This window comes from Schistocerca serialis, chromosome 4 (assembly GCF_023864345.2).
Source record: "Schistocerca serialis cubense isolate TAMUIC-IGC-003099 chromosome 4, iqSchSeri2.2, whole genome shotgun sequence".
Classification (NCBI taxonomy): domain Eukaryota; kingdom Metazoa; phylum Arthropoda; class Insecta; order Orthoptera; family Acrididae; genus Schistocerca; species Schistocerca serialis.
The window spans coordinates 38,126,076-38,142,132 of NC_064641.1; the positions used below are offsets into that span (position 1 = coordinate 38,126,076).

The 16,057-nt window shown below is 41.4% G+C and overlaps 1 protein-coding gene across 1 annotated transcript in view; it reads right to left on the minus strand.

Annotated features, from left to right (window-relative positions):
* LOC126473829 (vacuolar protein sorting-associated protein 8 homolog) overlaps nt 1–16,057 on the minus strand; it is a 201,659-nt gene that overhangs the window by 18,877 nt on the left and 166,725 nt on the right. The window contains exon 19 of the mRNA XM_050101150.1: nt 14,409–14,715. Within this exon, the coding sequence (XP_049957107.1) occupies nt 14,409–14,715 (307 nt within the window). The remainder of the gene's footprint in view (nt 1–14,408; nt 14,716–16,057) is intronic.

Below are 16,057 nucleotides of genomic sequence, written 5' to 3' on the forward strand. Positions count from 1 at the left end.
ACCACCTATTGGGCGACTGAGTCACAAGCTATCCATAAATTGAAGATTGACTACTTTACTCTGTCTCCCTTTGCACAGACTTCACCATTGTGATACTTAAGCATATGGAGTATGAGCTACAGGAGCTTCAACAGCTTCTGGACACCGTGACATATAAAAGTTTTCTAAATGACCTCTTCCTCCCATCAAAACTGAGATATAGAAAATTCTAAAAAAAAACCAGGCTCATCACAAATCCTCCATAATAATTCTTACCCCTCCGGATCTCTGATATTGTATCACTACCACCTACTATTCAACTATACTTCATGCAGCCGTGTATCCTACGTGGCTGCCCATTTCGCCTGCTTGCTACAAGACTCCTGTTGAGCACCGGAAAACAGTCCGATATACACACAAACAGGCCAGATTGTTTTCCTCCAAATCTATGGTGTCACCATTGGCTCCACATTGCTGCTGCCAGTCACATGCCTCCAAATGCTGGCCCCTATGTCCTTCCGCACACCAGAGGACTCCATGGTCACGAGCTGACATTCATGATTCTTCAGCAAGGAGCACACCTGCAACTCACTGAGAGTAACATCGTGGCCACCTCGCCACAGTTTCCTTAGTAAGGAACTCCCACTGCTGAGTTTTCCAGACTCACCCGATTGATGTCCGACACTTCAAAACCCATGCAGTCTTATCTTCTATCACCCAAAATACAAAAACATAAACACTCTGGCTCTCCCATTGTAGCAGGCTTCAAAACCTCAACAGAACACATTTCAGCTGCAGTAGACAAGCATGTCCAAAGTAAAAAACAGAGCTTCCTATCCTAGGTAAGAGAGAATATCTCGAATCTATTCCCACCCTTATCCCAAGTAAACCTTCACATCACTAACTGATTTGATCTCGCTCTACACTAATATGTGACATGTGCATGGTCTTTCAGCCCTCGATCAATACCTTAGCCCAAAGCCAACCAAAAAATCTCTCAAAAACCTCATTTACTGTCACACCAACCAACTTCATCCTTACCCATAACTAATTCATCTTACATGGCCAATTGAGGCATTCCTCAACATCGAGACATTGGGTCCCCTGGCCTGGTTAAGATTTTGATATCTTTATTGGCTGGATTCCTAGTGAAGAAGAACTATTCAAATTCCCACTACAGCTTAACGCCTTTTCCTAACTGAAATGCATCTAGCCATTTCACAAACCCAAAGTCATTTTCCTTGACGTTTTCCTCCGCCACACTGAGGCTCATATAAAAACCTCAGCCTATATAAAACCAACCAATAAGCAATAAAGCCTCTTTCCTCCCTGAGGAAGGAACATACTAGCTCTTAAAGTTAATTTTTAGGTTCTTCTAACAGTGGAAAATCCGGGACGGAATGAAACAATATTATGGGAACGAAAGTTACTACACACAATATAGTGGAGACGCTGAGTTGCAGATGGGCACAGCAAAAAGACTCTCACAATTATAGCTTTTGGCCATTAAGGCCTTCGACAACAATATATGCACATGCACACACATTCACCACGCAAACACAACTCACACACACGACTGCGGTCTCAGGCAACTGAAACCACTGGCAGTGTGCTTTCAGTTGCCTGAGACTGCAGTCCGTGTGTGTGTGTGTGTGTGTGTGTGTGTGTGTGTTTCGTTGATGAAGGCATTAATGGCCAAAAGCTATAATTGTGAGTGTCTTTTTTATTGTGCCTATCTGTGACTCAGCATCTCTGCTATATGGTGAGTAGCAACTTTCCTTCTCAGAATACTCTAAGTTTTTCTATTGGATGAACTCAGAATTTTGCCTCTTGGAGATATATACTGACCACCCATTCCATCTCCTTGTAATTTAACTGTTTCATCAACTGAATTTTCCTTTTGAAATAATTTTCTATACAACACCAAATTTTGATGCCGAGTTTTGACAGAAAACTTAGTGTTGTTACATTATTCACTTAATATGAAAGATGGTCTGGTTGTCTGCTTATCTGGTAATAAATGTATGACAAGGGGATCCTATGAGGCAGCCCGATCCAATTTCTTTTTCATACTTACAGCACCTGCATTTCAGTTTCCTAAAACAGTGTGATGCAATTCTCAAAATATCTGAAAACATCCCCTCTGAAAATTAGAAGATTTCTGAGCACTGCAAAGGACAAAATATTTGTAAATTTTTAACAAAATCGTCCATAGTTAACCACCGGCTAGTAATTACAAAGTTGCTAGTGCAGCATACTTTTTTAAATTTCATATTTATTAACAAATGGAAATGTTAATAAACAAATACAGAATGATAATTTTCCAGAAATAAATAGATCTTTTTGTTTTTCATTACTATTCACATGAAAATAAGAGTATTCACAATAAATTAAAATATGGTATAAATATGCGAAACATCAAATAGAAAATTAGACACTTTCTAATTTCTTATTACTGAACAGTAGTAGTCATGTACATAATTTTTTCATTTAACAAATTGTCATTAACATGTCTGTTTTACATTTTAATTTATTTTCATAGTACCACTACTTCAAAATAAAACAATCTTTTTTATTAATAAATAATGATTCAATTTTTGTTAGTAAATATGGATTTTTTTTAAAAAGCTTTGAAAAGGTATGATATTAACAAGACTCACACCAGCAACTTCATAATTAAAATCCAATTACAAAATACCCTGGGCTACCGATGAATTTGTTAATGAATTACAACTGTTTTACACTTAACAGTGCTCACAAATCTTTTGATTTCAAAGGCTTTATTTCCAAATTGTTTTGAAAAATGTGTCTTACTGCTTTATGACATTCATGGTTGGGCAATAACCTTCAAATCCTTTAAGTATGAAGAAAATCAAAGAGAGCCAATCTGTAAGGTCCCATTGTGAATACAAACACTGCAAGAAAGCAAGGCAGTTTAGATTAGATTAGATTTACTTTCATTCCAATTGATCCGTAGTGAGGAGGTCCTCCAGGATGTGGAACATGTCAGAAAAACAACAATACATGACAAATATTTACAACTAAAACAAATAAGCTAATGTACCATTCCACAGGTCCCAAGTGGAATGATTGTCATTTTTTAATGAACACTAAGTCATTTTACAAATACTAATGCACTGAATTTAAAATAAAGTTTATTTATTTATTTATAAGGTAATAAATATGTAATACAACTACTGTAATACTTATTTACAATGAACATATTACTGCACTGAAATGGTGCAGAAGTTAGATTATACTTACACACACACACACACATTTTCAATGAACACATTACTGCACTGAAATTGCGCAGAAGTTATATTGTACTTATATACAAATCAGTTGGTTTTACTAAGAAATTCATCAATGGAATAGAAGGAGTTGGCCACCAATAAATCCTTTAGGTTTCTCTTAAACTGAATTTCATTGGTTGTTAAGCTTTTTATGGCTGCTGGCAAGTTATTGAAAATGTGTGTTCCTGAATAATGCACAACTTTTTGTACAAGACTAAGTGACTTTAAATCCTTGTGAAGATTATTCTTATTTCTAGTATTGATTCCATGAATTGAGCTATTGGTTTGAAAAAATGATATATTTTTAATGACAAATTTCATTAAGGAATAAATATATTGGGAAGCAGTAGTTAGTATCCCTAGTTCCCTAAACAGGCTTATGAAGGATGTTCTTGAGTTCACACCACATATAACTCTTACTGCACGTTTTTGTGCCCGGAAAACTTTAGCTTGGCTTGATGAATTACCCCAAAAAATAATCCCATATGACATTATGGAATGAAAGTAAGCATAGTATGCCAGCTTTTTCATTTTTATATCCCCTATGTCTGACAAAATTCGCATAGCAAACAGAGATTTGTTAAGACGCTTCAGCAGTTCTGTGGTGTGCTCCTCCCAGTTGAATTTATTATCAAGCTGTAATCCCAAGAATTTAACACTGTCCACTTCTTCTATCTTCTTGTCATCATATGTTAGACATATACTCTTGGGACACCCCTTACAAGTTCTGATCTGCATGTAGTGTGTTTTTTCAAAGTTTAGTGACAAAGAATTGGCTAGGAACCAGTGATTAATGTCCACAAATATTTTATTGGCTGATCTTTCTAAGACTACACTTGATTTGCTATTTATTGCAATGTTTGTGTCATCGGCAAACAAAACAAACTTGGCATCTGGTAATGTTACTGATGAAAGGTCATTGATATACACAAGAAAAAGTAAGGGCCCCAAAATGGAACCTTGTGGGACCCCGCATGTAATTAGTTCCCAGTTGGATGATGCTTGATACATGTCTCTTTCCTAATAATACCCTTTGTTTCCTGCCAGAGATATAAGATTTGAACCATTTTGCAGCATTTCCTGTTACACTATAATATTCTAGTTTACTTAAAAGGATATTGTGATTTACACAGTCAAATGCCTTTGACAGATCACAAAATATACCAGCTGCCTGCAATTTTTTGTCTAATGAATTAAGCACATTTTCACTGTAAGTGTAGATAGCCTTCTCAATATCAGAACCTTTTATAAATCCAAACTGTGACTTTGACAGTATGTTATTTGAGATAAGATGGTTATAAAGACGACTGTACATTACTTTTTCGAAAATTTTTGAGAATGCTGGCAACGGTGAAATTGGACGGAAATTTGATGCTATTTCTTTATCTCCCTTCTTAAACAGTGGCTTAACTTCAGCACATTTCAGCCATTCAGGAAATATTCCACTGATAAACGACTGGTTACACAGATAGCTTAATATGTTACTTAGCTCAGAATCACATTCTTTAATTAACTTTGTTGATATTTCATCATACCCACTATATGTTTTTGATTTTAAAGATTTTATGATGGACATTATTTCTGTTGGGGTAGTGAGGATCAAATTCATATTATGGAAGTTACTTGAAATGTCTGGTCTAAGGTAATCCATAGCAGCATCTACAGAACCTGACAACCCCATCTTTTCAGTAACAGTTATAAAATGTTTGTTAAAAAGTTCTGCAAGACTATACACATCTGTCACCAATGTATCATTTACTCTTAATGCTATTTGTTCCTCTTCATGTCTGGTTCTACCGGTCTCCTCCTTCACTATATCCCATACTGGCTTTATTTTGCTATCTGATATGACTATCTTTTCCTTGTAATATATTTGCTTTGACATCCGTATTACAGTCTTTAATATTTTGCAGTATTTCTTATAATGTGCTATAGCATCAACATTGGAAATGTTTCGGATTGACAGATACAGTTTTCTTTTTGTTTTACAAGATACCCCTATTCCTCGAGTAATCCATGGCTTCTTTGTAGACTTTGCCATGAGCACTGTAAACATCAGTCCAGTGAATGTCTCTGAGGAGTGTCCTAAAATAATCAATTTTTGGCTTACTGATTACCCTCTTGAGCTCAGATTTAACAGATTTTATATCCTGTTCAGTATTAACATTTAACAGAAGGAACTGCATGTCGTGGTCGGAGAGGCCATTGACTATTGGTTTTGTAATATAATTTTGTTCATTTGACTTTTCTATAAAGATATTATCAATGGCTGTTTGTGAGGAAGTGGTTAACCTAGTGGGGAACTTTACAGTGGGAATTAAGTTGAATGATAGTGTTACTAACTCAAATAAGTTCTTATTGGGAGAGTCTTTAAGGAAATCTACATTGAAATCACTAGCAACCACTATTTCTTTGTTTTTGGTTGTTAAATGGGCCAGTACAGCTTCAAGGTGGTTTACAAACAGATTAAAGTTACCTGCAGGTGCTCGATATACACTTAATATTATGAAGGATTTTTGTGAAATTCTAATTCTGTTGCACATGCTTCCATATGCTGTTCTAGGCAAAATTTATGAATGTCTATGTTCTTAAATTTATGACAGTTCCTGATGAATGTGGCAACTCCTCCTTTCTCCATTTCTGATCTACAAAAGTGAGATGCTAACCTAAACCCTGTAACACTTAAAAGTTCTATACCAGTGGTCACATGATGTTCAGAGAGGCAGATTATGTCAGCTGGGTTTGAAGACTCTAATTCATCTATGCAGATAGTTAATTCATTAATTTTATTTCTCAGTCTTCGAATATTTTGATGCAATAAAGATAGCTGACATTTCACATTGACTGAGTTAAAATTGGGTGGAGTTAAAATATCTGCTGACAGTTGAAAATTCTTAACCAATGGCTGTTTATGCTGATGTAATAAGCTGGAATTATGTTTTTTGATTTCTTTCTCAAACTGAAGGTTTGTCTCAGTTCTAACCTCTCTTAAAATTTGATTTCTTTCTGTCCTCCCTACCCTAAAAAATGATCTTTTCTGAATCCTATAACCACTGGTATTTTACCACTCATGACAGTGCCTCCCCCCTTTAACTTTCCTGCTATTTCCCCAGCCAATTTACCCTTCCCCTTCCTGTTGAGGTGAAGGCCATGCCTAGTATAATCCCACCTACTGAGAGAATCAACATGAACCACACCAATGTGTGACCCTGCACACGAAATAAGCAGCTGTTCCAACTCCAAATTAACTCTCTTAACAGAAGAGTTCAAATGAGGTCGGTCATGGCGCCCAAGAACAGATACAAACTCAACACTAGTATGCTTCGATGCTGATGCAATCTTCGCCAGGTCACACTCTATACTGTACCCAGGATCTCTGTCAATACTGTTACCTGCCCCACCCACTATAACCACGGTGTCTTCCTTAGTGAAATCTTTACAAAGTGATCCTAAATCCTCTGTCACCTGCTCCAGACCAGCACTAGGTTTAAAAAAATTGGTGACCTGGTATTCTGATCCTAGTTCATCCTGCAAAAGTTGGCCAACACCTCATCCATGGGAACTACTTAACAACACTTCCTTTCTCTTTACTGATTTCCCTACATTCTTACTTTTCAATTTGCTGCTGAAAGTTTGTTGTGCCCTGTCTACACCTGCAACTGCTTGAGGCTCACCAGCTTCTAACTGAAGCAACAGGTCAAATCTATTTTCCACATTCACCATAAAGCTGTCAGACAAAGTTCTAGGCCTGTTCCTCCTGTTGCCTGTTGCCACTTCCCACCTCTCTTTACCCTTCTCCCTCCTTAACCTGTCAAGATCTCCCCTGGCCTTGTCTATCTCAGCCTGAAGGGCGGCAATTTTCCCCTCCTGTTCTAGTATCTTCCTATCTCTACTACAAATCGTACAAAACCACTGATGAGTCTCATTTACTTCCCCTATTCCCACGCCACTAAAGTCACCCACGTGGAAAAAACTACAGCACTCATCACACCAAAGCCCCGACCTAACAATTCTACGGCAAGTCAAGCACTTTTCACTCACGATAAACGTAATAGTTTATTAAGAATAAGTCAGTTAAATTACAGATAAACACGAAAATAGGGTTACACAAATTTGGCGTATACGCAACTGTGTGTAAACAAAAACAAAAGTGCAAAGTTTCTGAAACAACAACTTAAACTTTACGCTACTTTCCGGAAATGCTAGTTAAATAATGAAGAGGTACGCTAAGTTAAATTGCTGGAGAGAGCAAGGAACAACTAAACTAAATTCTACAGATTTGCTGCAGCAGAACGTAAACAGAAAATACGACTGTACGGTCTTTTCGCGTTTTCTGCTATATTACGTAAAGAAAAATGAAACCTTTAATGGTACACTTAAACGGCACACTAATACACTTATTTACCACGTAGTCAGTACTAATCTATATGTTTTATAATCTAAAATGACTTATCTTTACGAGAACACCAAAACTCGCACTAGTCGCCTGGCTGCAGGGCTGCAGTGGGAATAGCTTTATGAATGAATGTTAAGGCTTAACATCCCATTAGCAATGAGACCATTAGATTCAGTACAACTATGTGCTGGTGAAGTATGGATATGGAAATTGACCATATCCTTTTCAAATGAAACATCCCAGCAACTGTCTTCAGCTGCTTACAAAAACTAATGAAAACCTAAATCTTTATGTGGGGAAGGAGATTTTAACCCTCATTCTCCTGGAAGTGCTCTAGTCACAGACATTACAGGCAAGACATTGTGCACCATGGAAAGTGAAATAACTTCAAGTTGAACAAATATATTTCAAGGAAGACGCAATACATGAAAGTCACAGATCAAGTAAACAGAGTAAGACCTGTGTACACTTTAACATTCAAATCACAATTGAGTCTGAGTCTAGCGGCCGCTGGCTGGCTGGCCGCTTAGGTGGCGCTGCTGCTGTATGGCTGGCAGACAGCGCCGCATGTAGAGGACACGCGTAACTGTGCGTCGGCACTTTGAAAGATCGGCGAGTCACAACACTTTTCCCCCCCTTTGAATTTTTTGCACAGGTCTTGATGGAGGTGGCCTGTAGACTGCTAATGTCCATAGGTGTTGTTTGACTGGCCGTAAAGTCTCGAGGAGGAGGCTTCCCGTACGCACGGAAGTGTCCCCGATGATAACGGGTCGAGATGACAGGAGACGTGGGGGTCGAACCTGCTGGGGCCCCGTGCACCAATCTGCCAGTTGCGGGAAGTCCGGTTGTTATAACAGGAGACATGGGCAATGTGTCCGTGTCCGTGTCCGTAGGAGAAGGAGGCGAGTAGAGTTGCTCCAACAGATGATGGTCATCTGGTTCCTGCATGGGCACGTCTCCTGGTGGCGTCAGTTCTTGTGCTGGCACCAATATGATGGTGAGAGTACTGCGTTGTGAGTAATGAGAGATTCCAGTATCCCGAGCGTCAGGTAGAGCCGAAGGTGGTGTAGCGGCATCCGGAACAGGCGTTGCCGGCACACGAGGCCGAAGCTGGTCCGAATGACGCACTGCAACACCCGTGTCCGTCTGGATTTCATACAGGTGTTGGCCACGGTGTCATAAGATGTGGCCAGGACTCCATTTTGGCTGCCTGCCATGTCCCCGTACCCATACAAGGTCGTCGGCGGTGAACCGGCCAAGCGAAGGCACCTGCGGCCGTGAGGTGGAAGGCCGCAGAAGATGAAGTAGTGTGCGGGGCTGTCGGACATGTAAGAGCTCAGCCGAGCTGTGGTCGCCCAATGGGGGGAAACAATAAGAAGCCATAAATTGCAGAAGCGCATCATCAGCAGAAGAAGAAGTCAGGAGTTTCCTCATCTGAGCCTTAAATGTGCAGACCAGATGTTCAGCCTCACAGTTTGACTGTGGATGGAACGGAGGGGCCGTGACATGCATGATGCCGTGACGGGCACAAAAATCCACAAAATCAGAAGAGGCAAATTGCGGACCATTATCAGTAACAAGAGTAGAGGGAAAGCCTTCCAAAGAGAAAATGCGAGCTAGAGCATTGGTGGTTGCCGCGGTGGTAGGCGACATGCAACAGACAATGAAAGGAAAGTTAGAGTAGGCGTCAATAACGAGAAGCCAATGAGTACCTAAAAGAGGTCCCGCGAAGTCAGCATGAATACGCTCCCATGGCTTCTCAGGTGAAGGCCACAGTGACAAGCTTCTCAGGTGAAGGCCACAGTGACAAAGATGACTTCGGGGTGGCGGCCTGTGATGCACAAGGGCCGCAGGCAGCAATCGTGTGCAATTTCAGAGTCAATGCTGGGCCAGTACACATGACGGCGCACCAGAGATTTTGTGCGAGAGACACCCCAGTGCCCTTGGTGAAGGAGGCGCAAGACCAAAGCACGCAAACATGCAGGTAACACAACACGTGGCGAAGCATTTTCGGTGGAAAGGAGGGTAACACCATCCCTAGCCGTGAGGCGGTAACGCAAAGCGTAGTAGTTCCCCAACGGATCAGAAGTCTTAGCGGATGGACAATCTGGCCAACCCTTCTGAATACAGCATAAAACCCGGGAGAGGGTAGGGTCAGAACATGTAGCAGCTGCCAGCCGGCCCCCGGTGATGGGGAACCCGTCCACAACCCGCTGCTCGGCAACATCCAGGTGGAAACACAAAAGTTCGTCCGTATCGAATGCCAGATCAGGACCCATGGGAAGGCGAGACAGTGCATCAGCATTTGCATGTTGAGCCGTCAGCCGGAATTGAATCTCAGAATTGAAACAAGACAAGTAAAGAGCCCAACGCTGGAGGCGGTGTGCAGCCTTGTCGGGAAGTGACGTTGATTGATGAAACAAGGAAACAAGTGGTTTGTGATCCGTAACAAGATGAAATTTGGATCCATAGAGGAGGAGGAGGAGGAGGAGGAGGAGGAGATAAGTGATTAACGTCCCGTCGACAACGAGGTCATAAGAGACGGAGCGCAAGCTCGGGTGAGGGATGGATGGGGAAGGAAATCGGCCGTGCCCTTTCAAAGGAACCATCCCAGCATTTGCCTGAAGCGATTTAGGGAAATCACGGAAAACCTAAATCAGGATGACCGGAGACGGGATTGTACCGTCGTCCTCCCGAATGCGAGTCCAGTGTGCTAACCACTGCGCCACCTCGCTCAGTGGATCCATAGAGAAAAACACCAAACTTATGAAGAGCATAAATAATGGCCAAAGCTTCTTTTTCAATTTAAGAATAGTTCTGTTGGGCATCCGTGAGCATTTTGGAGGCATAAGCAATGGGTTGTTCAGAACCGTCAGGAAAACGGCGCGCAAGGACTGCACCGACCCTGCATTGAGAGACATCTGTGGCAAGAACAAGATGCTGGCCAGGTCGATAAGTAGCCAGGCACGGGGGCCGTTTCAGCATAGTCTTCAATTTCTGGAAAGCTTCATCGCATGACGCAGACCAGTGAAAAGGCACGTTTTTATGCGACAGGTGATGCAACGGCTGAGCCAATGAAGCAGTAGACGGTAAAAACTTGTGATAGTATGCTATTTTCCCCAAGAAGGCCTGCAGTTCCTTAACACATGTAGGGCGAGGAAGGGTATCGATCGCAGCGACAGTTTGCTGAAGCGGACGAATACCATCCCAAGAGAGTTGAAACCCCAAGTACGTGATAGACGCCTGAAAAAATTTTGATTTCTGAAGATTACACTTAAGACCGGCAGTCTGTAAGACATGAAAAAGTGTGCGGAGATTTTAAAGATGTTCGTCAGTGGTGGAGCCAGTGACAACAACGTCATCCTGGTAATTTATACACCCAGGGACAGTGAGCAATAATTGTTCCAACAATCGCTGAAAGAGAGCAGGGGCGCTGGCAACCCCAAATGGCAATCGTTGGTATTGATAGAGGCCGAAAGGCATGCTAAGGACCAGAAACTGCTGGGAAGCAGCATCGACGGGAAGTTGATGATAAGCTTCTGACAGGTCAAGTTTAGAAAAATACTGGCCTCCAGCAAGTTTAGTGAACAATTCTACAGGTCGAGGCATAGGGTAAGTGTCGATAAGGCACTGAGCATTTACAGTGGCTTTGAAATCGCCACAGAGACGAATATCACCATTTGGCTTAGCAACGACGACGACAGGAGAGGACCACTCACTGGAAGTGACAGGAAGCAAAACCCCTGAAGCAGTGAGACGATCCAGCTCCCATTTGACCTGATCACGAAGGGCCACGGGAATGGGCCGAGCCCGAAAAAACTTAGGCCGAGCAGTGGGTTTGAGCGTGATATGAGCTTCAAAGTTGTTTGCACGGCCTAACCCAGGAGAAAAAAGGGATGAAAATGTCCTCGACAAGGAATCCAATTGAGCATAAGGAATAGCATCAGAGACGATATTGACAGAGTCATCTATGGAGAACGCTAAAACACAAAAGGCATCTAAACCAAAAAGATTCTCCACGTTACTATGGTCGACCGCAAATATGGGAACAGTGCGAACGATAGATTTTTAAGATACCTCAGCATCAAACTGTCCCAAGAGAAAAATCTTCTGTTTATTCTAAGTCCGTAATTGCCTAGTGACAGGTGACAGGATTGGAGAACCCAACTGAAGATACGTCTGAGAATTGATGATAGTGGCAGCAGAACCAGTATCCACCTGCATGCGAACATCTCGACCAAGTATTTGGACAGTGAGGAATAACTTTCCTGAAAGGGAAGAAGTACAATTGACAGACAACACAGAATCAGAATAAGCGTCATGTTCATGAACATCATGTATGGATCAGATTTGCAAACAGATGACACATGACCCTTTCTTTTGCATTTGTGACACACGGCCCAACGTTGTGGACAATCTGCTCATGAATGTTTCGTAAAACACTGTGGACAGGAAGGAAGCTGCCGTGGGTTTTGCTGCAGTTTCTTAGAGGTTTGTTTACGGTTAGGCCGAGGCTGTGCTTGGGAACGTACTGCGGCCACGTCGACCGTCGACCGGTGGGGACACGCCACACGCTTCGTCAACATCGCACAGAGGTTGTATACCCCCGATGTCGCCCCATGCCTCTATTTGCGCTCCAGCGGCGCGAGAAATTTCAAAAGACTGAGCAATGGATAGGACTTCATTTAGAGTCGGATTTGCCAACTGGAGGGCACGTTGCCTAACTTCTTTGTCGGGCGCCGTTCGGATAATAGCATCCTGTACCATGGGATCGGCGTAGGATTCTTTGTGGACTTCAGTAACAAATTGACACTTTCTACTGAGACCGTGAAGTTCAGCAGCCCAAGCACGATAGGATTGATTCGGTTGTTTTTGACAATGATAAAAGGCAACACGAGAGGCTACCACATGCGTTTGCTTTTGAAAATAGACGGACAGAAGTGAGCCACATTTCAGCAAAGGACAAAGACGCAGGATCTTTCAAAGGAGCCACTTGCGACAACAACCGATACATTCGAGGTGAAATCCATGAAAGCAACAGAGACTTACATGTTTGTTTGTCTGCGACATGAAATGCCAAGAAGTGCCGTCGAAGACCTTTTTCGTAATCAGACCAGTCTTCCGCCGTCTCGTCGTAAGGAGGAAAAGTAGGTGGAGACAACGACGAGAGACGCCCCGCATTTGATGCCGCGACGAAATCACAAATCGCATTTGTGAGAAGCGTTTGCTGTTCTATGAGATCTTGCAATAGTTGCTCTAAAGTAGCCATGGAAACATGTGGGTCAACGATGGAAAAGAAAAATCACTACCTCGTCACCAATTGTAATAACTTCAAGTTGAACAAATATATTTCAAGGAAGACGCAATACATGAAAGTCACAGATCAAGTAAACAGAGTAAGACCTGTGTACACTTTAACAGTCAAATTACAACTGAGTCCAAGTCTAGCGGCCGCTGGCTGGCCGGCCGCTTAGGTGGCGCTGCTGCTGCATGGCTGGCAGACAGCGCCGCATGTAGAGGACGCGCGTAACTGTGCGGCGGCACTTTGAAAGATCGGTGAGTCACAACAGAATATGATGTCACTGCACCACTCTGCTCTATGGCAGCTTTATCATCTGACCGATATTTTTGTGTTATAGTGTATATAGGGCTATTAATCCACATGGAAGGCATTACTGACCAATTAAGTTATGAAATCACACTCTCCTCCACATTCTGATTGTCTTCCTAATAGAGAACGGTATTTTTCAGCAAGGTAATGTGCCTCATTACACAGTTACTAGTGTCTGTAAATGGCTTGAAGAATGCTATCAAGACTTCTTCACGATTCACTTGCAACCAGTCTCTCTACGTCTTAACCCAGTTGAATATCTATGGGATAACTTTGATCATTGTATTCACTAGTCACCTCAGTTGAACACAAAATGCTCCCAGATTACCAGAAAGTATCAAGCACAGCTTCACACTAGACTGCCATCTCGTGAAATAAAGATGAAATTCATTAATTTCAGATCAATGACAGTCAATCGTTGTTAACAGTCACAAGCATTAAATACACTAAAAAAAAGATGGACCACAAAAGGGTTATGCAAATTGGTCACAGATTGATATTCATATGGTTATGGGGAAAGGAGATGTCATTCTTCATAGGAAAAATACGAAAATAATGTGATTCATCCACAAAAGAGGTAGCCAATGAAATTTTTCATTGACTGATTCTTGATGACCAGCTGTCTGTCTGTGAGCCTTGCCATGCAGGATTAATACAGGAAACACAGATGGTCTTTAGAAGTGCAGCATGTTACATCATCGGTTTGTTTAGTCATGCAGGAGTGTCTGGATAGCACTCATCCAAGACTAGTGACAGACACTGTTAGAAAAGCAATGTATATCACAGAGAACATTACTCTTACAATCCAGGACAGTACCTTTAAAAAACAATAGAGTGAAAGATTACTATCTTTCACGCATCTTTCTTTTAATGACCATGATGGTAAAATTGGAGCAATAAGAGTAAATGCAAAAGCAACGAAGTTGTTGTTCTGGTACTCTGTCTATGAATTGAACAGGAAAAAGGGAAGATGGGGATATCATGACATCTGCCATACACCCATGTCAAAGCTTGTCGAATATACAAATGGATGTGTAAATCTTTTTCAATGGGAGCTGCAAATGCAGATACTCTGGTTACCAGAAGTGAATATAATGCTTACTTCCTGAAAATGTACTTCACCCACCTGGCAGCCGTGTAGTCTCATTTCGCTGTGGTCGCATGAGGCTGTCGAGCAGAGGAAACCATACACTGTGACGGCCAGCCTCATCCAGTGTGGCTGAACCTCTTCTACACAGTTCCACGAGACGTGTGGTCAGCTCTCGCACCGCAGTTTCTTCTTCAACCTTATTTACTCCATCTCTTGATGTTGTAATTAACAAATCTATTCTGCTGTTAAGGTGGCCCAGTAACAGCTGCAGCGCTCCTTGGAAGTCTCCAGTCTTCTCCAGCAAATAAGCTGTAGCGTCAGTCTGTTCATACTTCCTTGTGATCTATGAATGTAAAACCAAACTGCTGAAATTAAAGTTGAATTTCTTAAAATGAAATCATTACATGAACACTTTCCCAAAATAAAGTATTACTACTGCAATTAGCAGCTTTCCACATGCTCATACTGATGTGCAAGTGTTTTGATTTAAGGAACTAGAGCTCAAAAGGTGAGCATAACTCACGAAAAGAAGGTATCTGGGTTTGTGCCACAATATGGTACAAGTTTTAGATAGCTAGCTAGCTAGTTAGTCATCCTTATTTATAATTTTTCATCTACTGATTATTATTAACTTTAACATTACAGTATTACACATTCATAAATTCTTCTTTGAAACAGAAGGAGTCATACATCACATAATATTTCAGTTTATGTTTGAAATTAAGTTTATCTACTAGATTCTTCACATCCCTTGATGAGTGATCTAAGATTTTTCCCTATTCTTTTAGCTCAATACTAAGAACAAGTGATGCATAGTATCAATCATTATATTACAATCACTCATTACAGAATGATAAATCAAGGGTTGATTAAAGAATAAGAACTGAATACAGTACAGTGTTGCGCTGAGAAGTTGAAAATATGGCACTTTATGTGTTTTGGTACAGTATTCCTGCTGAAGCGTCATGTAGGGTTGGACTGGCAAATTCTTTGGATTTTGTCACAGTTCTTAGAGCAGCTATGTACTTAAAGGAAATAGATATAGTGACCAAGGCCTCATGGTGACTGTCGTGTAAGGTTCACAGTAAATTGTCACAGATGTGGGTGTGAAGGGCATCTCTGGAAACAGTGTCATCAGCCAAAGTGCTACAAACGTGAGCAAGTGGGTTAGAAAGCACAGGAGTGAGTGCAAGGCTAAGAAACAAGAGAATCGGTCTCAGGAGAAGTGATCATCGAAAACAAATGGGAAAGTAAAAGCTGTCTAACAAAGTTCCCAATAAAATATGATACTGCACAGTTAGAGGCAGAGATAGGATGCTGCTTGTGGGGTTTTGATGATGGCAAGGAACATAGGTTTTTAACAGATACAGGGGTACATCTATTGGTCACTGCACTGCATCTCTTGGGTAGAAAGAGACTACGAGTGCCTCATTAAATATCACAGGCGGAGTTGGTAACAATGATTTAGATTCATTGGGGACAACAAAGCTCAAGTTCAACCTCGAGGCTAAGACTTTTTCTGAGCATATGGAAGCATTGCCAGAAGTGTGTCAAGGGTATTCTGTGACTGTTGGGCTCTATTCTCTTACTAAACATTATGCCAAAATCAATATTTTGCAGCACACAACTGAACTTGGTGAAACTTTGTTTTCACTAGGTGATACCACTGCAAATGAGGCAATGTT